General features: G+C 39.7%; 1 protein-coding gene across 2 annotated transcripts in view; it reads left to right on the forward strand.

The window, feature by feature from the left end:
- Positions 1-25,119, forward strand: part of szt2 (SZT2 subunit of KICSTOR complex) — a 225,559-nt gene that overhangs the window by 132,669 nt on the left and 67,771 nt on the right. For both annotated transcript variants that reach the window (XM_073477051.1, XM_073477052.1), the window contains 4 exons: positions 1,131-1,261; positions 9,414-9,461; positions 14,249-14,370; positions 15,806-15,991. In XM_073477051.1, coding sequence (XP_073333152.1) covers positions 1,131-1,261; positions 9,414-9,461; positions 14,249-14,370; positions 15,806-15,991 — 487 coding nt within the window. The remainder of the gene's footprint in view (positions 1-1,130; positions 1,262-9,413; positions 9,462-14,248; positions 14,371-15,805; positions 15,992-25,119) is intronic.

Here is a 25,119-nt window from a genome sequence, read left to right on the forward strand (position 1 = left end):
TTACAGCATGCGCCCAGCATACTGTACTGCCCTCATGTTAGCTAGCTAGCTAACCACTTGAGGGGGCAGGTGATTCGAACAAGTACTTCCAAATAAAATGAAATTTCAACTGATAATTCAACTTATTTAATCTCTTAGTCTACAACTGACATTTCAGCTGCTTACGCGTCAAACCATTTTTACCCTTCAGTTGAAATTTGAATGTGTTTTATTGTGTACAAGTGAGCCGTTATTTTAGTTGCTTTTATCTCTTAGGGCTCTATCTTATGCCCGGTGCAAAGCGGTGCACAGGGCAGCACAAGTTTCATTGCTAGTTTCAGGCCAACACAGTTGTCATTTTCATACCCAGCCCCCCCTTTGTGTAAATAGCAAATGTACACTAAATGTGCCCATCTGTGTCCCCCTGGGCATGTTGGTCTTAAGTGAGGTGTGATCAGGCACACTGATGGCAGATTGCTACCTTGAGGCAGAATAAAGCAAAAGTGCTGTAGAACAACAAAAAGCTGGTCTAAAATCAAAGACGCAGTATTTTTGCAATTTAAAGGATGCATTATTCAGGACAGTAAGATGTGCCTACACAGGTGGGTTCACAACAGGCGTACACTCTGATTTTATAATTAGAGAGGCTGCTTTCAGTCATTTTAAATGTTTCCATTCACTGTCACTGCAGCAAATATTGTTACACATTTAATCAGCAAATCTAAAAGCTGTAGTTATAAAATCAACAGAGGAATCTGTATGAATCTGAAGTGTGTGTGACCTTTTCCGTGTATAACTATCACACACAGAGGGATGCACAGCAGTGCTCCTCCTCAGTTAAATATCAGTGTATTTTCTCATTTGCAATCAAACAGAGTTGTTGATGGGACAGATGATTGTGCCACAGCGGGGGCAGAGTTAAGAGACAGATTTTCTCATGTACAGACATTCGTGAAGCTAAACCCTAAACTTACCAACCACTGCAGGGCTTTTTCTGCATAGCCAGATGGCAATTTTGCCCTCATTGGCAGAAAATTTGAGTTTTTTAATAATAATAATTAGCTGAGCAAATTGGTGTAATGTTAATAGAAAATATCTAAGTGTTATATGTTCCACAATAATGGTTTTCTTTGTTTCTTAAACCTTTTTAGCTGTCCCCCATCTGGAGAGGTATTTGTGCCATTCCCTCTTGTCCAGAACCTGAGCCAGCCTCCAGGCGCTACAAGGAGCTTCATTCTCATTGGACGCAACTTTCATCAGTGGCACTGTAGCACAGAGCAAGGTAAATACTATAGCCATTTTGTCTAAACATTCAGAGCAGTGACCTACTGCCCCATCCTTAGCACTGCTTACTAAACTGTACAGCATACACAATGCAACACAGTAATTGATTATCAGTCCAGAATGCAACATGATCATCTGTACTCCCTTATGACTGTTTTTCTTTTGTTCTGGTTTGTAAGTTGCATGTAAAGGCCAAGACCTGAAAAGTAATTATGATCTTTAATTTAAGGGCAACTGCAATAGCTCATTGGTTGTTGCAGTTGCCCTTAAACTAAACGTTTAGATCTCCATGACCTGGGTGACTGAGAAGATAACTAGAAAACTGTTGACAAAATGTTCCAATTTACTACTTTACTACTAACCAAATAGACTAGCGACACTGGCAAAAATGTAGGTCATGGTGCATGGAAACATTGTGTTCCTTTAAAGCTGGAGTTCGTAGAATATGTGAAAAACACATGAGACTGGGATGGAAACAACTGCGCTCCCCCCTCCCCTCCCTGTTTCGCCTCTGTAGCTCCACACCGTTCTCGTGGACGCGTGCGTCTGTAGCGCTTGGCATATTCACGTCGGAACTTTTCTGTCATACACTTGCCATGGCCGAATTACAGGTAAGAAAGTACTTTACCTTTCTCTCCTGAACAAATTGAACGTATGAACAAACAAACATCACTTTTGCATTGTTTAGAAGAGCGATAGAGACGGACAACAATTATTTCTTGCAAACGTCTCAGCATGACATAGCCTACATGTCTGGCACTAATAAAGCCACGATATTTGTCATACTGACATGATACTTATACAGCATAATCTAATGACAACAGCAGCACTTATATATCACGGGAAAGAGGTGTGAATGCTAAGAATAATAAAACAACGTATAACGCTAAAGTAAATTACCCCCACATGCACGGACTATCGGAGACAACCACTTTATTCAGACACTTCTTTCTTTTCACCGTAACCTGAAAATAAATAATAACTGTCACATCCATATTTACACAGCACACGTCCTCTGTATGTTGTGTATATATAACGGTACTGACAATACATTTGACGTTGACTTTGGCTCTGACTTGCTTGTAGCTGTCGTGAGCCTTTGGCTATGGTTAGCATAAAGCTAATCAACTCACAACATTACTCGTCAATTGTGACCACAAACCGCCTGCTTTATTAGATTCACGGTCATTTCAACTACACAGCCAATTACTACCACACATTTAGATTATCAGCTACGTAAAACTTGCATTGGAGGCTCACCTGTCCAGGAGAAGAACAGCAAGCTCAGTATCCAACTTCAGCCCGATGCTATCGCAAAGCTCTCTCCACCTCAGATATGCTTGTCTGTGTTTACACGCGATTTATTCCATCTATTGTCACTCTCCCTCTTAGACTATCGTTTCTCTACATCGGTCTTCCTTTTTTTGGCTTGCTTAGCCGTGTACACTTTTGTTGGTAATGCTGGGATAGCGGCTTTTCCTGCCGGGACGTCTGCCATTGCACCTTCACGGAACATGAACGCTCATCGACTTTGGTCGAGCAACCAATAGGAACGCCCAAAACAGCTTGCTCTGTAAAATGAACTGTGATTGGCTGAACACTGCCGTCACGGCACTGATTTTTTAAAGCCTGAATACAGAGCCAAGAGGAGACACAGAAGTCCAGTGTTCTGTCATAACACTGTGAATTACAATATGCTGAAAGGTTATTATTGATGCTTGACCAGATGACGCCAGAAATAACTTACACACTCCAGCTTTAAATGGCTATTTTAAGGTGTAAACTGTAACAATAGTTTTGTTTTTTCCTCAACACAGAAAAACAAGAGTTTCTTGGGCAATCTGTTAGTACCAAATGACTATGTTCTGGCTGTACTTACAAACATTTACATTTAGAAACTACACTGAACAAAAATATGAATGCAACACTTTTGTTTTTGCTCCCATTTTTCATGAGCTGAACTCAAAGATCTAAAAGGGAGGAAGCGTGCAATTGGCATGCTGACTGCAGGAATGTCCACCAGAGCTGTTGCCCGTGAATTTAATGTTCATTTCTCTACCATAAGCCGTCTCCAGAGGCGTTTCAGACAAAACCGTCTCAGGGAAGCTCATCTGCATGCACCTGACTGCAGTTCGTCGTCGTAACCGACTTGAGTGGGCAAATGCTCACATTCGATGGCGTCTGGCACGTTGGAGAGGTGTTCTCTTCACGGATGAATCCCGGTTTTCACTGTTCAGGGCAGATGGCAGACGGCGTGTGTGGCGTGGTGTGGGTGAGCGGTTTGCTGATGTCAACGTTGTGGATTAAGTGGCCCATGGTGACGGTGGGGTTATGGTATGGGCAGGCGTATGTTATGGACAACGAACACAGGTGCATTTTATTGATGGCATTGTGAATGCACAGAGATACCATGACGAGATCCTGAGGCCCATTGTTGTGCCATTCATCCACGACCATCACCTCATGTTGCAGCATGATAATGCACGGCCCCATGTTGCAAGAATCTGTACACAATTCCTGGAAGCTGAAAACATCCCAGTTCTTGCATGGCCAGCATACTCACCGGACATGTCACCCATTGAGCATGTTTGGGATGCTCTGGATCGGCGTATATGACAGCGTGTTCCAGTTCCTGCCAATATCCAGCAACTTCGCACAGCCATTGAAGAGTGGACCAACATTCCACAGGCCACAATCAACAACCTGATCAACTCTATGCGGCAAATTGTGGTCACACCAGATACTGACTGGTTTTCTGACCTAAAGCAAAACTGCACATTTCAGAGTGGCCTTTTTTTGTGGCCAGCCTAAGGCACACCTGTGCAATATTCATGCTGTCTAATCAGCATCTTGATATGCCACACCTGTGAGGTGGGATGGATTATCTCGGCAAAGGAGAAGTGCTCACTAACATAGATTTAGACAGATTTGTGAACAATATTTGACAGAAATGGTCTTTTGTGTATATAGAAAATGTTTTAGATCTTTGAGTTCAGCTCATGAAAAATGGGAGCAAAAACAAAAGTGTTGCGTTTATATTTTTGTTCAGTGTAGAATGACACTCGGTAGAGTGCATTCCTCTGCCAAGGCCCAGCACTCCCCTTTAATTCAGACAAGCCTGAATACCAATACCAAACTGGATAGCCCTGTATCACTCTAAATTTGAAACCACCCATTACTGCTTTATCATAATCTAAGTTTATCAGATCTGTAACAGCTAACCCTAGGACAACAAAACAATGCAGATGGAATCATAACTCCATTGTGTTGTGGAAGAATAATAGGTAGATTCAAAGAGAAATGAAAACCAGTGGTACCTTTACAAGTCCCCATTATCTCAACTTCACATTGGTGGTAGCTGCAGGTTTCTATCCCTATTTGTTACCACAAAGCGACTGAAAAAGACAGCCCTCTATGAAAACATACTAACATACTTGGATCCGCATCAAATTGCAAACACTTATAAGTACCAACCAGTACTTTAGCTGTTTTGGCTGCACAAAGGGAACCTTCACAATATTAGGCAGGTGGTCATAATGTTATGCCTGATCGGTGTATATCATGGCAGTCTTGAGTTCCAATGATTTCTACAGCTCTCATGTTTCTGTGATGGAATGAGTGGAACACAAACTACTTGGTCACAAAAAACATTCATGATGTTTGGTTCAATAAGTCTTAGGCCTGGGTGATATGGCTGAAAAGTCTTTCACAATAGTGAAGTTTCATATCGGTCGATATGGATAATTATTGATCATTTTTAATTACCTGTCCTATTTTTATCATTTTTAAAGACCAGGTGAAAAAAGGTTTCTCTCTTTATTGTCATAATTTATTTTAACACAAATAAAATTACATAAATAAGTAAAAAATACGGTCATACCGACAAGCTGACCTGTCCTTTTTTTATTCACAATTTCTTCTCTGTCAGCAAGTTTCCTTCACTCGACCAGCAGCAGAGCCGGTGCGGTGGATTGTGAGCCATAGTTGCCCAAGTTGTCGCGCCGATCACTTTGGCTGTCACAGGTACAGTGTCTCTAGGCTCGTAGGTAGAGCGAACAGGCTAGATGGCGGAGCAGCGGCAGCCAGCCGGACTGTTTGCTCTGCATAACGAACCCAAAGGCACTCCGGCAGAAGCAGACCAGCAGGAGGCCAAAGAGGTAGTTGTAATTGCTGCGGGGACACTACTGCAGTCACAGTGTGACCGAACAGTTTTATAGGCGGTGTAGAGCTGGTCTGCACTAAGGTGGGATCCATAATAAGATGAGAAGTATTTTACTTGATCACCAGGCTCACACGATGTTGGTGCAACCAATCTACACACCTGTTAAATCAGAATCAGAAATACTTTATTGATCCCCGAGGGGAAATTGCTTACGTTACAGCTGCTCCCATTTAAAGTTCAGAATATGCAGAAAAGATACGATAAGCTGTTTCTGTGTCACTCGTAGCATCTAGCCAGGATGTTGTAAATTCAGGAAACAAAACAACCTCTCCTTAAACGAATGGCACAACACAGGAGGGCCAACTCCTCAGGTCAAGACTCTGCTGTCCACTTACATCTGAAGGAGAAAAATCATTCCTTTGAGGACAACAATGTAAACATCTTGGCCAGAGAGGACAGATGGTTTGAAAGAGGAGTAAAAGAATCCATCTGTGTCAAACTGGAACAACCATCTTTGAACAGAGGAGGTGGCCTACGACATTACTTATCACCCACCTACAATGCAGTACTGAGTTCTCTCCCCAGGCAGCTTAACAACCATTCAAACCTGGGCTCACCTAGCCCTAGCACCCACATGAAGGCCGGTTGGGTCAATGACCCACAAGTGGCCCTAACGACTCTGAAACTCAGCGCTCACACGTGTCCTTAATGACTCTGACACACCCACAACTGAAGAAGCCTCTTGGATGAGAGGTGAAACATCTTCAAGAAACTGAAACAAGTCCAGTTGCCTACGATACAGCACTTAGAATTACCATGACCTCGATGACTGAGAACCTTCATCAACATATCAAACTATTTTCTTTTTGCAATTGATGACGTGTCTATCGCCAATACATATTGGCATTGTTTTATCACCCAGGCCTAATAGGTCTTCTGAAAATGTGACCAAATCTGCTGGGTCAAAAACATACATAATTCTAAAATTTTGTTAAATGTCACTCGGCCAGATCATAGCCAGTATGAACGTCTATTCTCAACTAATTCTGGATGTCAGTGGATGTCTAGATTATGGCCTGACTATTGACATGGCCAGGCCATGATCTGGACGTCCATTGACAGCCAGAATTAGTTGAGAATAGACGTTCATACTGGCTATGATCTGGACGTCCACTGACAGCCAGAATTAGTCGATAAACAATATATAAACGTCTAGACAAAGTCCAGAAAAGACGTATGAAAAACTTTCATTCTGGCTCCCCAGAGGACGTCTTTTAGATGTCTTGGATGTCCATAAATGATGTCTAAAAGACATGATCTAGACCACTTTTTGCTCACTGGGAACAGTCGAGCTTTAAGGTGCTGCGTCTGGATCAAGAGCTTCTTTCTAACATGGCAGCCTCTCAGCTCATGTTGATGTAAAACACACCTGACTGTTGACATTGACACCTGTCTTCTGATTCACTGCAGACTTGCTTTTTGGTGGTTTTTGGTTGACTCTTGACCATCCTGACCAGTTTTCTCTCAGCAGCAGGTGATAGTTTGTGTTTTCTTCCTGATGGTGGCAGTGACACAACTGTGCCATGTACTTTGTACTTACAAACAGTTGTTTGTACAGTTGATCTTGGGACCTGTAACTGCTTTGAAATGGCTCCAAGTGACTTTCCTGACTTGTTCAAATCAATAATGTGCTCTTTCAGATCAATGCTGAGCTCCTTAGAGTCTAATGGGTATTTCAAATAAGCCTTACTAAAATGAGCCCAGAAAACCAGCTGTTATCAATCATAATCACTTAGAAGAAATTAACAGGCCACAACTTTCCATAACCACCAAAATTTATAGTTCTAGTTGCTGTATGTATATTTTTGACCTAGCTGATTTGGTCACATTTTCAGAAGAACTATAATAAATTTATTATTGAACCACACTCTACAATACACGTTGTAGAAATCATTGGAAATCAAGACTGACATTATATACCTGTTCTTTGCAAGTGTGTGTAAAATTTTGACCACGACTGTAAATATGCCTATCCCTTTTTTTTATGCAAGATCCATGCATTATTCTCTGAGATATTATCAAGAATGTGCACCCTATCCTGCAACGTGAAAGCAACATAATGTAACATTTTTACATTTTAAGATAACAGTTTCAAAAACATTTTGATAGTACAGTGTCTTGTTATAGGGTGAATGGTGTCTTTGTCACAGCCAATCTGGCCCCATCACTTGTTTCTGAACTATTTAACTTCAGTGAGAGGGTAGGATCACAGCGTTACATACATGTTTACTTCAAGATACAAGTTTTCAACACATAGCGTTGTTATGATTTAATGACTTTTGTTTGTAATTAGCACCTACATTACGTCTGACAAATTGTTACCGACCTGGGATTTGTATTTATGGCAGTGGTGTTGCACTCAGAAACTGTGGGGGGCACCAGATCACATAAAATGTAAATTTTTACATAATGTTGCTTAAAAGAAAGTGAGAAAGAATTCCTAGATTCGTCCCTTTATCTGGGTCTGTGTCAAAAGTTAATGAGGTCTGTTCTGGACCAAGGCCTATCCTTCATCCCAATTAATTATTATAAACCACTGTGCAGTGTTCTAGCGTCTGATACACTTTCAAACTCATGGATCTGTTAGTACAACTGGCCTTTCTGTGTCATATTCAGTCGACTAAAAGAAGTGTCATGTAAAGCAACAGCCAAGAACAGTTTTCTACTGCAGTGCTGTTTTTCTGGTCTCAACCCCTGATAACATACAGTATTTTGAACACTTTGTTGTTGAAGTTGGAAACCAAACCTTTAAACATTGTTCAAAAGCAGTCAAAAATCCAAAAGTGAAGTCACATTGAAGCCCTCAAACTTTATTCAGCACAGTGACAGCTCAGTAATTGGATGTTTGTTTTTTACAATGCTTTCTGGGACCAGTAGTTAACTGTTACCTTCTCTCAAAAATCTTTTTGATTTGTTTTCCTAGTCCAAATGTTATATTTGCCCCAGTCTATCACCTAATCAGAATATTCAGTGGTGATCGGGATATGGGACCTCTGTTTTAAAGGGTAATACCACCAATTTTCCACATTACAGGTCTCGGGGATTACTACTGCATAAGTGAAAAAGTAATAAAAAGCCTTTTGTGGTTGAGGAAGGTGCAAGTAATCAGATAAATTCCCTCCAGCAATGTCACTCAGTGGCTAATTTGCATGGTGAATGATGTAGGCGGTCTCTGGTCTAGCATTGCACTCCTATAACACTGTTGGACTCATTATGGACAGTTTAAAAACAAATGATCAAAAACTGATACAGCAGAAACAGAGATATCACCTTTTTTATTCTATGCATTCTTTTTCCTTTTTAAAACCTGGTGCCTAAATTACCTATAATGCAGTTTCACCAATAAGTGACATTGGTGTAGGGAATTTTTCTGATTACCTGCAGCTTCCTCTGGAGTCATAAAAGGCTTTTTACTACTTTCACATATGCAGTAGTACTCCCCACAATTTAATGTGGACAATTAGTGGAGTTACCCTTCAAGTCATAGCTAAGAAGGGAATGGAAATAGTGACTTTTAAATTCAAAGAGAATATTCTCATAGTAAAGAAAATAAAAGAATAAAAGAAGAACATTTTACAGTGTAATTATAATAATAGTGTGCTGTAGTGGAAACTGAGATCGAAGACAGAAGATCACAGAATGTGTAAAGACTTTAATAAACTTATATCGGCGGCATGTTGCTAACACCTGTGTTATCCTTCTGTCTAGTATAGAGCAAAACACAGGTCCAAGCATGACTGTTCTGTGTCAAAGTTTTCAACATGCTCTCCTTGCTGTGTTCTGATTCTGTGTTTCTCTGTCCATGCTAGCAGCTGTCTAACATAATTGTGTTAATTTTGCTAATGTCTGCTTACATCAGTTTGTGTCGAGCTGTATGTTTCACTGTCCATGCCGCCTTGCTGTTTGTACCATCTCTGTTTGCCTACAGAGGACAGTTCAGATGAGGAAAACACCCCAGTGCTAAATAGGTTCACACGTAAGTTTGCCATTCAGATTAACACATTGATGCTTATTGAATGTTTTTGTTTTTTTTTCTATAGAAATATAGTGCTTAATATACATTTTTGATTTTCAAGAAGACCCCATGATTCGTTCACCACAGGGTCAGATTGCGTTACCCAGTACGGGGACACGAAGGCCCCCTCCTGGAGCCAGATCTGGGAGGGGAGCTTGCTGGCAAGTGTGGTGGCCGGGCCTGAGCCCATGGGGCTGGTCTCAGCCCGAAGAAGCTACATGGGGCCGCCCCTCTGTGAGCTCACCACTCACAGAGATGCATTGTGTGCCTGGCAGTGGGCGGGGGCGGGGAGCTGAGCATCCTCTATGCAACAGCAAGGTGCTGGTGGGAAGGCATAGTCTATTGTTTGTGCTTACACACCAAACAGCAGTTTGGAGTACCTTCTTGGAGTCTTTGTGTGGTGTCCTGGAAGGGGTTCCACCTGGGGACTCTGTAGTTCTTCTGGGGAACTTCAACGCTCACATAGCCAATGTTGGGGAAACCTGGAGGAGGGTGATTAGGAGGAACCAGTGACATATACACGTAGAATCTGCATTGACTGCTTAGGCTTGTTGCTGCAATACTTGCGATAAAACGTCCGCACCATTTTCGACAGGGCAAGACTGTCCTGTAAACGGATTAAAGTAAATAGGGGGCTGGCATTTTGATGAATAAAAAGCACAATAATGTTTACATTTTTAAACTGATTTTAATGAAGCGTTTTTATATTCAAGAGTTTATTATAAAGCTATGTGGAATACAAAAAGTTTTGTCTCCATTAACTTAGAATCTTAATAGTTAGACTGTAATCACTGCTAAACGCTCACGAAAGCGTATTAAGAGTGTGTATTAACATTATAAGCTGACTGAATTAGAGTACTCTTGTGGTGAAAAATAATTTTGGCAGAAGGGATTGTTAAAACCCACAACTGTTAAGCATGGATTTGGCTTATTTTCCCAAATAAGCCAAAGTGCTTTGATTTTAGTATTCTTTTGCTTCAAGTCATAACAGAGTTCATTCAAAATTCAAGATACTGCATCTGGAACAACTAATAACAACCCATCATTGAGAAAAATGAAGAAAAAAAATCAACAAATACAAAACAAAGTGAGATGCTGCCAGTCAGTCTGCTTTCTATATTTTTATAGAGGGTACAGACAACTGAACTCAAGGACAGATAATTGTAGATAGACAACTATAAAAAAAGATACACCTTTATTGATCCCCAGTGGAGTAATTCAAGTGTATGCTTACATGATATATAGTAAATATAGCACTGTTAAAAAATGGTATAAAATGATAATAATAGTGTCACAATATATGCATGATTTTTTCATATTTGTATTTATTATTATATATTATGATATATAATATTTATTATGTTACGCTATGGTGTTGTTTTGCTTTATACTTTATCAGCCTACACTTATATTTCAAGCATATTATTTTAACTTCCTAAACATGTCATGTACATTAAATTATATTAAATAGGGATGTCTCTACAACAATTAACGAAGGAAAAAAAGTCAAATTGATGCGTGACAAACATGAGTTTTTATAATTCCTTATGAAAATGAATTGATGATAACAATAATAGCAATTTAGTTAATGTAAGCCCGATGCTCAAACACACTCCTCTCTTGAGAATCTAGCAGGAATTGTAGCCTAACAATTGAGATTATGAAGAACTGTAGATACACGTAGGTCAATATGGACAGCACAACGGTACAGTGGTTAGCCCCACAGAGAGAAGAACCTGGGTTTGAGACCGGGTGGAGTTTGCATGTCCTCCCTGTTCTCTCTGGGTACTCCAGCTTTCTCCCCCATCCAAAGACATGCGAATGTTAAGTTAATTGGTTACTCTCAGTTGTCTGTTGGTGAGATTGTGAGCGTGAATGGTTGTTTGTCCCTATATGTCAGCCCTGTGATGAACTGGCGACTTATACAGGGTGTACCCTGCCGTCACCCAATGTCAGCTGGGATTGGCTCCAGCCCCCCGTGACCTTGAAAAGGATAAGCGGTTTCAGATAATGGATGGTCATATACCCTTGAATATAAAAAAGACTCATTATTAATTGTTTGAGAAATTCAAAGTAATAGTGCTTTTGATCCAGAAAAAAGCAGTTCACCATGTACTTGTATATGTTTCCAGGCGAGTCTTGCCCCAGTCCATTGTGGCGATACTGATGTATGATTGTTTGGCAGAGCCAATGAGGTAACTAAGTGAAAGTACAATAGGGAGGAACAGCCTGCCTGATCTGAACCAGAGTGGTCTTCTCAGGTGGACTTCTGTGCTAGTCATCGATTCGACATAACAAACTCCACGTTCAAGCATAAATTGGTGGTCTGATGATCCGCTTTGTGGTCGTACCATCAGATCTGCGGCTGTATGTCTGCCACACTCGGGTAAAGAGAGGAACAGGCCTGTCAACTGATCACCACCTGGTGGTGAGTTTGATCATATGACGGTTAGGCTGCCAGACAGACCCGGTAAACCCAAACGGGTCGTGATGGTGAAATGGGAACGTTTGGCAGAGCCCCCAGCCTGGAACAATTTTTCGCTCATCCCAGGGGAAGTTGGGGACATGGAATCCGAGTGGGCCATGATTTCTCCATTTCGTGAACTCAAAGCCTGTTTAAAGAGAATGCTCAGTTGTCTGGTGGCTTGGCACTTAAGCAAAGTTTACTCTGTTTTACCATCATCATATTAATGTCATTAATCTTATATGCCACAAACAGGTACATTGCCTCATCATCATACATCTGGCAAACAGCTGTTTTATAAGAATAAAGAATATTTTAAGAATATTAATATAATAGAGTATTAAAAACTGTTATTTTTTTTCTTACTCACATTCAACACAAAGGCATGTGTTAGCCAGATCAAGACCTTTACCACAGGAGGTGGGTATGCATCTTGATGGTGGTGGTATGGGTGGTGGTGCCCATACTATTGTCCACAGGGGCCACCAGAATCAACACAAAAGGAAAGTTCCTAGCTGCTGCTTTAACACATAACACAGCTTAAAGGTGTTCAAAAAGGCAGGTTGCCTTCAAACACAAAAGCAGTTCCAATTGCTTCACTTCCTTACCCAAAGTATAAAACTGAAAAATTGGGTTCTATTTGTAGCACAAAGCACAATCAAGAAAATGTAGTTATTTATTTTATCTATAGCTAAGTTACAGACACATTGCACATTAATAACATATCTGTAAATGTCCCAGTTTAGCCATTCTGGCTTATAACTGCAGTCCCTGGGCAGGTATAATGTCAGCTACAAAGCACACATAAAATACATTCAAATGGAACAGCAATACCATACATTAAACAGTGCACATATTAAACAGTTAAAAAACAAGGACAACAATACATTATACAGAAAAAAGCACACAGTAGGATATTTAATCTTTGAAGATATAAAAGGAGGTTGTGTTATCTTTATGAGGTTGATTAACCTGCTGTCTTCACTCAGCCAAAGATCATTTCTAAGGCAAGAATCTCACCGTCATACAATCATGGTGGACTGTGTTTTTGCAGTCTTACATGGTGAAAAAGATTAGCTGATGGTGTCATGTCAGCTCGAGGAGTCAGAATCTCCCTGTAAAAATGTTATTGATATCATGCAATAATTTAAGATTATTAACCAAGATATGATTCAGAACGTCCAAATTTGGTCCAAACTTCTAAAAAAACATTAAGATGTACACAGTAGATTGGCTATTGCTTACACAGTAGGTAGGCTGTAGCTGTTATCAGTGTGTCACACATATACATCCAATTCTGATTATCATGTATGATGTACATGTGCGTATATGTACATATATACCACATGTAGGTATATATTTATTTTATTATGCACACAGACCATCTTTGGAATAAACATGTCCTTCATGTAAAGATTTATCGTCTCTCATTCTCAGGTTGTAGCTGCAATTTGTGAACTGAGACTTTGACAAAATTGTTATCGTAATCATAATTTTTGGCATTTATAACTTCCATTACTCACAAAAGTAAGTAAGTCAGCCTCTAAAAAATTTGCTTGGATCTCTGCCGGTATACAAACCCAGCAAAGGCTGACCTCAGCGTTCCTGACTGACAAGATAATAATAAAACAAAGGCATATAAATTATAGTAAAGTTTTACCGTCCCAATGCTGTAATAAATAGACCCAAAGCTGCTGGTAAAAAGCTAAATTTTTTCACCTTTGGTTCAATAGAGTTATAAATTGAAGCAGACTTTAAAGCTCCTTTGACCTCTGTCTGATAATGACATTGACTAATAATATTCTGTTTCCTCCTTGCTACGCTAATGATATGCAACATGTAGATAGATAATGGAACCAGAAAAATCTAACATGTTTTTGTGGAATGCAAAAAATAAACACTCCATGTCTTTTCTCTCCCACTGATTTTTTTCTCCTAGAAATACCTGGAATTAGCAGACGAGCATTTCTGTTTCCGATAAAAGTTAAAGCTTAACCCATTTTTTCTAGCCAAACCTTGGAAACCTCTGGAATGCTTGGAATTCTGGGTGTTTCAGTATGTCCTCTGGGCTTTTAAAGACCTACTGAGCAGTTCCCCAGTAAATGTACAAATGAAAATTAATTACATGTAAAAAGTTATGGAGCTGCCCATTCACTGTAATCCTGTAGTTATTTGAAGAATAGATGCACACAGAGCCCATGTTTTAGGGCTTTTTGTGGCTTACTGTCTGGCTTTGATTCATATTGCTTTTCCATTTCACTGAGTTTTTCTCTCCTCTGCCCAGCTCATAAGGGCTTCCAGCGCTTTGAGGCTCTGGAGCAGAGCGATTCGTTTAGTCCAAGCCAGGCAGGGGTAGGACTGGCTCCCCGCCAGAGGTTCCTCTTCATCAGTATCCTGGACAAAAAGGTGATTTGGCAACTGCATTGTGAATATCCCTCAGGTCAAGTGGATAACAAGACAGAGACCTTATAAATTCAAACCACAGATCATTGAAATACATGTATGTGACATGATACTGCTCAGGTGTTTACATGCCTCAACTTTGGCTGCAGGTAGATAAGAATATATTTGTACTTATATAAATGTAATTATTAAAATGAGCTTAACAGTATCAGCAATGGTAATAAGGCCCTTCTAAGCCCTTATAAGATGCTTATTAACATTATTATGTGTTAATAAGACTATATAAATGTTAATAATCAAAAAGACATGCATTGTTAGATTATAAGACATAAATACTAATAAGAAACTTGTTAAAAGTTTACAGACTGCTTAAGAAAAAAACTTTTTAGTTTCTAGTAATATACCATAAGTAACATACTCTTAGTAATATAATATTACTGAGAGTACTAATAGTAATTAGTAATTGTTGATTAGTAAGGGTGCCCAGGCCCATCAGACTAATCAGCGGTACTATCCAATAAAGGCAACAGCCTTTAAACTAAACAAACTGAACTGTTGGTAAGTGTGTAATAAAGGATTTATCAACCTCAATAAGGCATTGTTCTCTAGATTCTCTAGATCTCACATGAAACTAACCACCTCCACAGTCAGATTTATCACATTTCAATGCTAGCAGGATCAAGAGTAGCATCTTTTCCAGCCACCAGTATGGCCTGTTAGAGACTGTCTCTTCAACTGCAGGACTCACATGCAGTGGAGGTAGATTTAGTTTTAGTAATTTAGTTTCACAGCATTGAAAATTTTCAATTGAAAAATTGACAGATCTTGCTGAAATTTGGGGGAAATTGTTTTTAAAACAAGGTATAAAAAGTTTACAATTGTTTGAATAGTGCAGGTATAAAAAATGACATCATATGGCTTCAGTTAAAGGAATTACAGAAGAAGAATGATTTTGTTTGAAGATTTTGTTACATTTGGACTATTTCTCATGATTACAGTTTTCATTTTAAATTAAGCTAACTGGCGACTGGCACTAGCTTAATATTTACCATAAAGGCTTAACAGTTGTATAGCTCTTCTAATGTAACTCTCAGGAAGAAGGCAAATCAATGATTTTTCTTTAAAAGTTGGAACAAGCAGGTCTAATGTACTGTATATATAAGTAGAATAATTTGATTAGAATTAAATCGTATATATTTATCGTAAATCTAGTTAGAGATTAAAATTGTGCACAGAAGAAATCATAATGCTGTTGTAATGTCTTACGGTCATTCTTTAAACGACATATTATCAGGTTTCACAGCACGCTTAAAGTGCACATTATTTCAGGGCATAAGCAGGGCATTTGTGCCTGATCTTTGGGTAAAACAAGGATGTTATCATCTTCAGTGTGTTTTTGACTTCGACATATATCATATTGTAACCGTCTTTGCTTTAGGTGACTCTATATAGCTATAACTGGTCTGTGGACCTGGGTGCCTCTCTGAACCGCGAGCTGGTCCGCCTTGTGAAGTGGCAGAACGCGAGGGCTCATGTTGTCCACTGCCTGCTCAATCAGAAAATGGGCCTCTTCCATCACTACTGCTTCTCTGATGCACCCATCCATGAAATTGACTCCAAGCAGGTAAAGGCACTGACACATCCAAACCATTCAGAGGCCAATATTAGTTTTTTTAGTCCACAGACAGATGAAGTGGTACTCATTTGCTTAATCCTAAATATTGGACATATTTGTAGAAACAGCATCTAAGGATTGAATCTCTAGGTGGGTGATTCCCATGGCAGAGGTTAGGAGCAGGCTTAAATAGGAGAAACACTGTCAACTATTTTGGTGCTCTCATTACTGGAGAACATCATACTGTGTAGCCTACAAACTGATAAAGTTTCTCTTTTGAAACAACAATTATCAACCACGAACAATTAAAGGATAAAATATGTAACATTTTTGCATTTCAGTGTCTAAAGGTGACTAGACCTTTGCTATGTATTTTGTTGAGTTTACTATTTACATTATCCCAAATTTTTCCAACAATGTTAAAACCTAAAGAAATCAAGTCTACGCAAGATAATGGTGGATTTGATTTGGTTGCTTTAACTTCTGGGTAGATATCGGGTGATATGTAAAAGAGTGAGAAAGTAAGTTGCCAAATGCGACTAAATATGCATCAAATAAAACTTGAATACATTACCTCGTCTGTGAACATTTCTGCCTGAGTCACCTAAATAGACTTTCATCAGCAATGGTGGTTGACTAACTATGAAGACAACACATCCCATGATCCAACACTACATATGTCTTATGTCTGTTGTGTTTTAATTAGAGACCCCTAGTGGCAGAAATTACTGTGCATTTAATCTGTCTGTTCCTTTACAACATTCATCATTTAGTTGGACCATTTGTGCTGTGTATCGGTAACTCTCACATACTCAGTGCAGGGGGCTAATGAGCATTAGCTGTCATAGGTCAGAGCTCACAACAAAGGGTAATTCTGCAACCTCAGCACTGAAGTGGGGGCCCCATAATTCCAGTCATGACACGTTGTAATGTAGGGTGTGCTCAAATGACAGATGGGACTGTGTTGGCCACAGTCGATTACTGTTATCGCTTGTAGAATACAAGAGGCTATTGTGTTTTTCCTGAAAGAGTCAGGATAAATTGTGCATATATTAATAAATCAGCCGCTGAACATTAAACATTTTCTAATTTGGATCATATTGGGATGTTACAAAATGATGTGTTTTTTCCTAGGAAACCATAAAGATTATAGCTGTTTAACAGATAAAATTCAATTAGATATTACTGCCAAATGATTTGTACTGTAAAGTGCTACAATGATTAAACATTGAAGAATTGTATTTGTTTTTTCTGGCAATATAAACAAATGAGATGGAAAGACCATAGCAGCACTAACAGCAGGATTAAAAAAATATTTTTTTCTATCAGCACTTGCTCCCTCACAGATGTATGACCACTTTTACAGACATACTGACGCACTTAAAATTTTTCACTGTTAAGCAGCCATTATGCCTTCTATCTCAAACTGTCGGTCAGCGTGCCTGCATGTGGTGGGGTTAGGAGCTGTTGGTTCAGGTGGAATGAGCCTGTCAAGGCAGCATCTGGGTTTACACCATCACAGAAGGTCCTGGGGCAGACATCATACAGCTGTTGTATCCTGAGGACGAATTCTGGTGATTTGCACACAAGCGATGGTGTTAGTACCTGTTACACTACCAGCCTGTTTCACATGGAGCTCTCATGGTATTACTGTATTTCATTGATGATGTGTCTACACTCAGTGATGGAGGTAGAATTATCTTCTTGCAGTTATGTTGTTTCTTCCTACGATAGGATATGCTATGCTACAACATACTCAGGGAAATATTTCTTGGGCTCTGGGTCGTAGACATGATACACAGACAACCACATACTGTACTAGTATCCATATGGATGTATATTCAAGTGTTTTTTGTTTGTAAACATTATAACAACATTGCAAACATTTAAACAACACTATGAGTCCCTCAGAAACCAGCACAGCCTAAGAACAATAGTGTGGTCCAGTAAATTACACTGAGGTGTAATTTGTGCTCACAGAAGACTGCTCTTGTAAAGTCAACAGTGTTAATTTTTTTTTAACAAAAGTAATAATTGATGAATAAATCAACACACTTAAATCAACATCTGTTGCTGAACTACAACTGATATAATGCTCCAACACAAGCCACAAAGCCAACACAAAGCAAGTGTGCGTGTGCGTGTGTGTGTGTGTGTGTGTGTGTGTGTGTGTGTCCTAGAGAGCACAAACAAGTACAGTAGGGGTGTCACAATCTCGATTGTAAGTCGGATATCGACCAAAATTATGTCACGATCGAACTCAAAGGTGGAATCGAGGATTTAGCCATGCCCCCAGTGTCACCTCCGGCAGGCGTGCCAAGAGGGAAAAAACCGCACACAGCACATCATAGCATGGCGAGTGGGTTCACATTGGATCTGGCGTAGTGGTGAAAACATGGGTTTTCACATTCATTTTTAATGAGTGTAGTCAATTTTGGCTGCGGCGGTGCATGCCCAAAAAATTGAGACGGAGTCAACTTTTGGAGAAACGCAGCCTGATGTCATGTTGCGGTGGCCAATCACATAAGCTGGTGATCAGCCTACGACTGAAGCAACAGTGGAGTGTAAAGTAATGTGTTGTGTGTATTCACTCAGTTTGGCTTTGTGCACCAGTTGAAAACACATCCGTGGATACCGACGATCACTGAAGGACCGGCATGTTTATTCTACTGTGGCAGAGACATGACCGGAGCAGAGTAGCACAGGTCAGTAGCAGGGCATGTTATTAAGCATAGATAAATAGTACAGAGGGAACACAACAGACATTTCTTAGTGAAGCGTTAAGTTTCACTTTCACATCAGTTCAGTCTTTTACCCAGTTTAAAACACACAGTAATAACAGTAATGACTTTACTGTTATTTTTAATCCATCGATGAGGACAAACAATTCACTAGTATTATATATTTTATATATAATATGTAAAATCTAAAATATCATGTATATTATATATTTTATATATAATATGTAAAATCTAAAATATGTATATTATATATATAATATATATTATATATATAATATATATATAATATATATTATATATATATATATTATATATATATATATATAATATATATTATATATATATTATATATATATTATATATAATATATATACAGTGGTGGAAAAACGTTTTTGGACACCCCATGCATTTGTGAAATATTGCATCAAGAATCACTCTTAGGTCTTCAAGTGCAATTTCTTTTAGTACAGTCACAGCCAAAATACTAAACAAATCCTAAAAAAGCCATTAAAAACTTAAAATTGATTGGTTCCATAAAAATACATAAGAAATTTTCAGTATTGGGTCATTTTGGTACCAGTGATCCACTAATGAAGGTGGTGCTTTTTATTAAAAGACACAATTTTTGTTGCCGTGCATAGTATCTATATAAAGCCAGCACATTTGAACGTTCTTCAGAGACAAAAATGGCTAAAACAAGGAACCTAACGCAGGAAACACGCCTGAAGATACAGATTCTCAGCCAGGAAGGGTATAGCTGCCGCCAGATAGCCAGGAAATGCAGATGCAGTCCTTCAGCAGTTGGATACACTCTGCAGAAATACAGACGAACCAACAGCTTAGAAGACAAACCAAGATCTGGGCGTCCAAGGGTTTCTTCTGCAAGAAATGACCGCATCCTGATCCACATGTGCAGGGAAAACCGCCAAATGACATCACAGGAGCTTCAGCAGCAGTGGTCAAACTAAACTGGTGTCCAGTGTTCCGCCCGCACTGTATGTGGCTGACTTTTAGTTCATGGCTTAAGGTCCTACAAGGCTGTCAATAAGCCCCTGATCAATGAGAGACAGAGGTTAGCCCAGCGTTGTTGGGCCCAAGCACACAAGAACTGGACAGTCAGGAATTGGAAGAAGATTCTGTGGTCAGATGAGTCCAGTTTCCAGCTTTATCTTCCTCCTGCTAATGTGAGGGTACCGAGAAGGCCAGGCGAAGCATTATCTCCAGCATGTATAGTACCTACTGTCAAGCATGGTGGAGGCAGTATCTTGGTTTGGGGATGCATGAGTGCTGCTGGTGTTGGTCATCTCACTGTCTGTGATGGCACATTGAACTCTGCCAAGTATTGTGCCATTCTCGAAACCCACATGCTCCCTTCTGCACGTGCACTGTTCCGTTGAGGTCAAAACTGGATGTTTCAACAGGATAATGCCCCTTGCCACACATCCAGGGCCAGTAGAACTTGGCTGCAGGAGCACAGTATCCAGGTCTTAGAGTGGCCAGCTCAATCCCCGGACATGAGCCCCATTGAAAATCTGTGGTGGATTATCAAAAGGTCTGTTTCAAAGCGTAAACCAAAGAATTTAGAAGAATTAAAAGCAGTAATTCAAGAAGAATGGGACAAGATTACCCCTCAACAGTGTGAAAGGCTCATGGGGAACATGCCAGCCAGGATCAGAGCTCTACTGCGTGCTAATGGCAGGACTACTAAATATTAAATTGATGATGTAATGGTTTATTTATTTTTTGTTCAGTTTTGAACACATTCTCTGTTATTTGTTGACTTTGAACTTATCAAGAAGGCCAGCTCCATCCTGGGATGCCCTCTTGACCCAGTGCAGGTGGTGGGAGAGAGCAGGATGATGGACAAGCTGTCATCGCTGCTGGTGAAGGAGTCCCACCCCCTGCAGGTCACTATCACCGCACTGGTCAGCTCCTTCAGCGACAGGTTGATACATCCCAAGTGTGTGAAGGAGAGGTATCGCAGGTCCTTCCTTCCTGCTGCTGTCAGACTGTACAACCAGCACTGCTCCCAGTAGACCTCACATGTGCACTGTGCAATACTAAACTCTACACAAATCCACACACTTTCTGGTTTGCACTAATTGGACAATTTTTAATACCATATTTATTATTTATTGTTTGTAAATAAAAATACCAAACTGCTTATACTCTTCATATTATAAATACTATGTCATATTGTAAATACCAAGTTCATATTGTAAATACTATGTATATACAAGTTTAATTCTATTTCTTATCTCTTATTATATTGTTTATTTTTTACTTTTTATTATTGTTTAAGTGTGATACTGTCCTTTGGCTGCTGTGACTAAGGAATTTCCCCATTTTCGGGACAAATAAAGGATTTCTGATTCTGATTCCGACAATGTTGAGAACTGACATATTGAAACTGTCAAGAATTTAGTTTTGTTAGTTTTTCTTGTAAACAATAAACAAAAAAAATATAATTTATATTTGTTTTTAGTCAGTCTAATGCAGCTACACCTTTTGAAACACAAAAAAGATTTTTCCACAAATATTTCATGATAATATTTGAGATTGTGTAAAATTTTAAGGGTGTCCGAAAACTTTTTTCCACCACTTTATTATATTACAAACAAGTTCGTACGAGTTTCGAACTGTGGCCTAGGTCAAAATTAATAAAAACGGATGGAATGCACCCACACAATAACCACTGTGCAGGAAGCCAGAGCTCCTTTGCAACAATGCATCAAACTTGGATTGTGGGGCGTGGCTGAGTGGTGCTGTAAGTGTTACTTACTGGACCGATGGAGTTTTAGTGCACTTCTTTAGTTCTTAGGCTCTGCTGGTTTGGGAGGACCTTGTAGTTATGCTTCTGGCTTTACCTACAAGCCTCTCTATTTTTAGAACATATGGTTGAGGTCCCAACATTGCCCCCTTTGGTCCGGAGGGGGGGGTGCTGGCCACAGTCTTAGGAGCAACCTAGGGGCCGAACAGTCCATGTGTCCAGAGGACACAGAGCAGCTGCATAAAGCACATGTCCTTGAGAAGAGGAAATAATACCATAAACCATCTAACGACATCAACTACAATAGAAACTATATTCACAGATATATGCCATCTCCCCATGACCTCTGAACAGTGGACTTGGCCTTTCACACATGTAGCACACAAGAATTAGTCCACCTCTCAAATACAGCTTGTCTGGCTAATGTCCAAACAGTCCAGGGCAGCAGTGCATGTGTAAACACTGCTACATGGATTAGATCCACAGTACGTGTAAACAATAGCCTGTGTGTAAACGGTGAGGTTATATGTAAATACGTTTCATACGGCAGTAGTCTATCATAGCTAGCTAGCTAACGTTGGATACAAGCTGATGATGCGAATGTTGGCAAATAAATGCGACAGCAACATAAGGAGCTAACGTTAGCTACGTTGACTACATAATGCAGAGTTATAATACATTTCCACCAACCAAAACAAACCAGTTCATTACCTGTCCAACAGAGACACAGCTACCATGGCGTCCGTTTTCAAGCCTTCGACTCCATCAGTTGTCTCCATAGTTGAATAGCCACTCCAGTGTTGACTCTCGTTTCACCTCTTGAGCTATCCAACGTCTTTTTGTTTGTAGCCTTCTCCAGTTCGGTCTTTCTTTTCTAGCTCTGTTTGGCAGTGCAAGCTGCTGTAGGAACAGCTGGTAATGAAAAGTGTGGCTGTACTTTCTCTGCCATTCTTGTCTATAAACAACTCCAGCAGTGTGGTGAATAGACTCCGGTCACGCGCAATGACTGATGGGTGGAGTCAGCACGGGGTGGGCATCTAAGGACAGATTGATGGACAGGTAAGCTGTCGATACAATATCTTCAGGCCACTAAAATTGATTGGATGAAGTTTTTACAGCCCTGTCCCTACGAGAGAGGATGGATTGTTTTCCTTTTTTTCCAAATCATTTTATATTTTGATCGCTGTCTGGGTGTTAAGAGATCGTATACAAATACAAAAAAAAAAAATTGTTTCTGAAAAGAATTACCAATTACCAGCTTTAATCCAGGCGTTTCAAACTCCCAGCCCCCGCCCTCTCCCTCCATCCGGCCCGCAACCTGATGTCAAAAATATGATTAATTCCAGCCTGCAAAATTACTTTTTCTATTTAATTATTTTTTTAGTTGTGCCACACCAATTCAAACCATCCCTTCATATGCAATTGAAATAAAAAACACGATCGTATTTTAAAAAATGGATTTCATGTGACGCAAAATACGTCATGGCAAAGGTCACGGATACCCGCACATGTCCGTACAGATTTTGATGCGAAGAGAGCCAGCTTGGAGTTGCACTTGTTTGGCTGTGAAAACCAAAGATATCTGTTTCCAAACTGAAAAGAAAAGTGGATGATGAACACAGACCGTTTCAAGACAGGTGGATATTACAATATTTTTAGGACTGGAAGGTATATAATCTCAAGTGTCATTACTCGACTAAACACGGAGAACAATATGAGAAGTACCAGGTAGACGTGAGGAAGAAACGAGTCACGCAGCTACATAGAGGTCAACAAGGTCTTTTCCATAAAGCGAAGAAGGATGCTGAGGCTGCAGTTGAAGCAAGTTATGTGGTGAGTGAATTAATCCCCAAAGGGGGAAAGCCATTCACTGAAGGGCCGTTTTTGAAGGATTGCATGTTGTAAGTCGCTGATATTCTATCTCCAGAAAAGAGGAGCTTGTTTAAGATTATCTTTCTATCAGAAAACACAGTGGCAGAGCAGATCAATGAGTTATCAAGTGACATTTTATGAACAGCTACGGGACAAAGCCTGAAGTTTCACTGCATACTCTGTGGTGCTTGATGACAGCACATCAGCCAAAATAAGCCATTTTCATCATGGGTATTAATGACAAATTCGAGGTGACAGAAGATTTGCTGAGTTTGTGAGCTAAAAACTAAATTCAGAGAGGCACAAGGAAAAAGCAGACACAAGCTGTCCAAAGTGTTCAGTCAATGTGCCTTTTTGGAAGAACATACTGTATCTGTGTGAGAAACTTTAATAAATGCAAGTACAGGTCCAGGCTTACTGATGCCAATCTTGAAGCTGTACTTCAACTGTGTTTCAACTGTGACCTCCATCAGGGTAATTGTGGCTGCAAAGTGTCTGGCAAGAAATAAAGTAATCAATCTATTCAGGGATTACAATTCTTAGTTAAGTGCAAGGTTTAAATAAGTTATTTAAGTTATAAGGAAAAAAAAGATTTGCAGTTTAAAATCTGTTAAACAAATAAATACATAAATAAATAAAAAATGGATAGAAACTGCTGTTTGCATTTTTTTATGTATGAAGAAAATATGAGCAGAAATGCAAATGTAATAAAGTACAAATGTATTCAGGGATTGCATTTGTTTGTTCAGTACAAGGTTTACTTTAAGTAAGTTATTAATATGGACAAAACGTTTGCACTAACTGTTAAAACATTTTAGTATTATTCTGTTAATGATAGAAAAAACACTAAATTTTCAGAAATATTGTAATTTCTTGTAGTACCGGAGTGCTGAAGTGGCCCTCCTATGAGATAACAATACCAGTAGTGGCCCCCAGCTCATTTGAGTTTGAGACACCTGCTTTAATATTCACACATTCTGCTTTTCAATGATTGGCATATTCAGGATGAATCCTATTTCTAAATTCTGATGATTTACAGAAATTGGAATTGCACTGCCAAGACTGTATGCTAGGTGTACCTATGAAGGTTGCACAACCGTGGTAGAGGTAGTTTTGAGAATCTGCTCAACAAGGTTAAGGGGTACCAGGAAGGATGGGATCCTACTGGCACGAAGACTGCTGACTGAAGAGCTAATTTCTATGATGAGATCCTACATGAGATCCATCACTACTCGCACATAGGTTATATCGTTCTTCCTTCTCCCTGGTGGTAATAGTTTGGCTTGTAAATGTTTTGGCCAATCAAAACAATGCACCAGTTGGAGATTTATGTCATCCAATGCACACCTGGGGGACTTATCCTTCCTTCAAAGGAAGGAGCTAGAGTTTTGACTATCTGGTCAGTGGGGGGGGGCGTCTGTCATCCTGACCAGTAGTAGCTCAAACTGGGTCTCTGGCCAGTCTTTGCACCTAGGTGTGAAGACTGGAGAATTCTGGGGAACGGAGTTCAGTTCAGAGTCCATTTTGAAATCCATCCAATTGACTTTATCTGTGGATCATAACACTGGTCACACAAATTAAAAAACATCCGGTGTAGAGCCTTGCTTTTTTAGATGACTCTATATATGTTGACTATTATTGAAACTATTAACTTACAGTAGATGGTATGTTATTAGTAATCTCTCCACTGTTACTGCAGAAGTGTTCGGACAAACCTTTGGGAACACTGCACTGCACTGCACAGACTGCATTTC

The sequence above is a fragment of the Pagrus major genome, chromosome 11 (genome assembly GCF_040436345.1).
Source record: "Pagrus major chromosome 11, Pma_NU_1.0".
In the NCBI taxonomy this organism is placed as follows: Eukaryota; Metazoa; Chordata; class Actinopteri; order Spariformes; family Sparidae; genus Pagrus; species Pagrus major.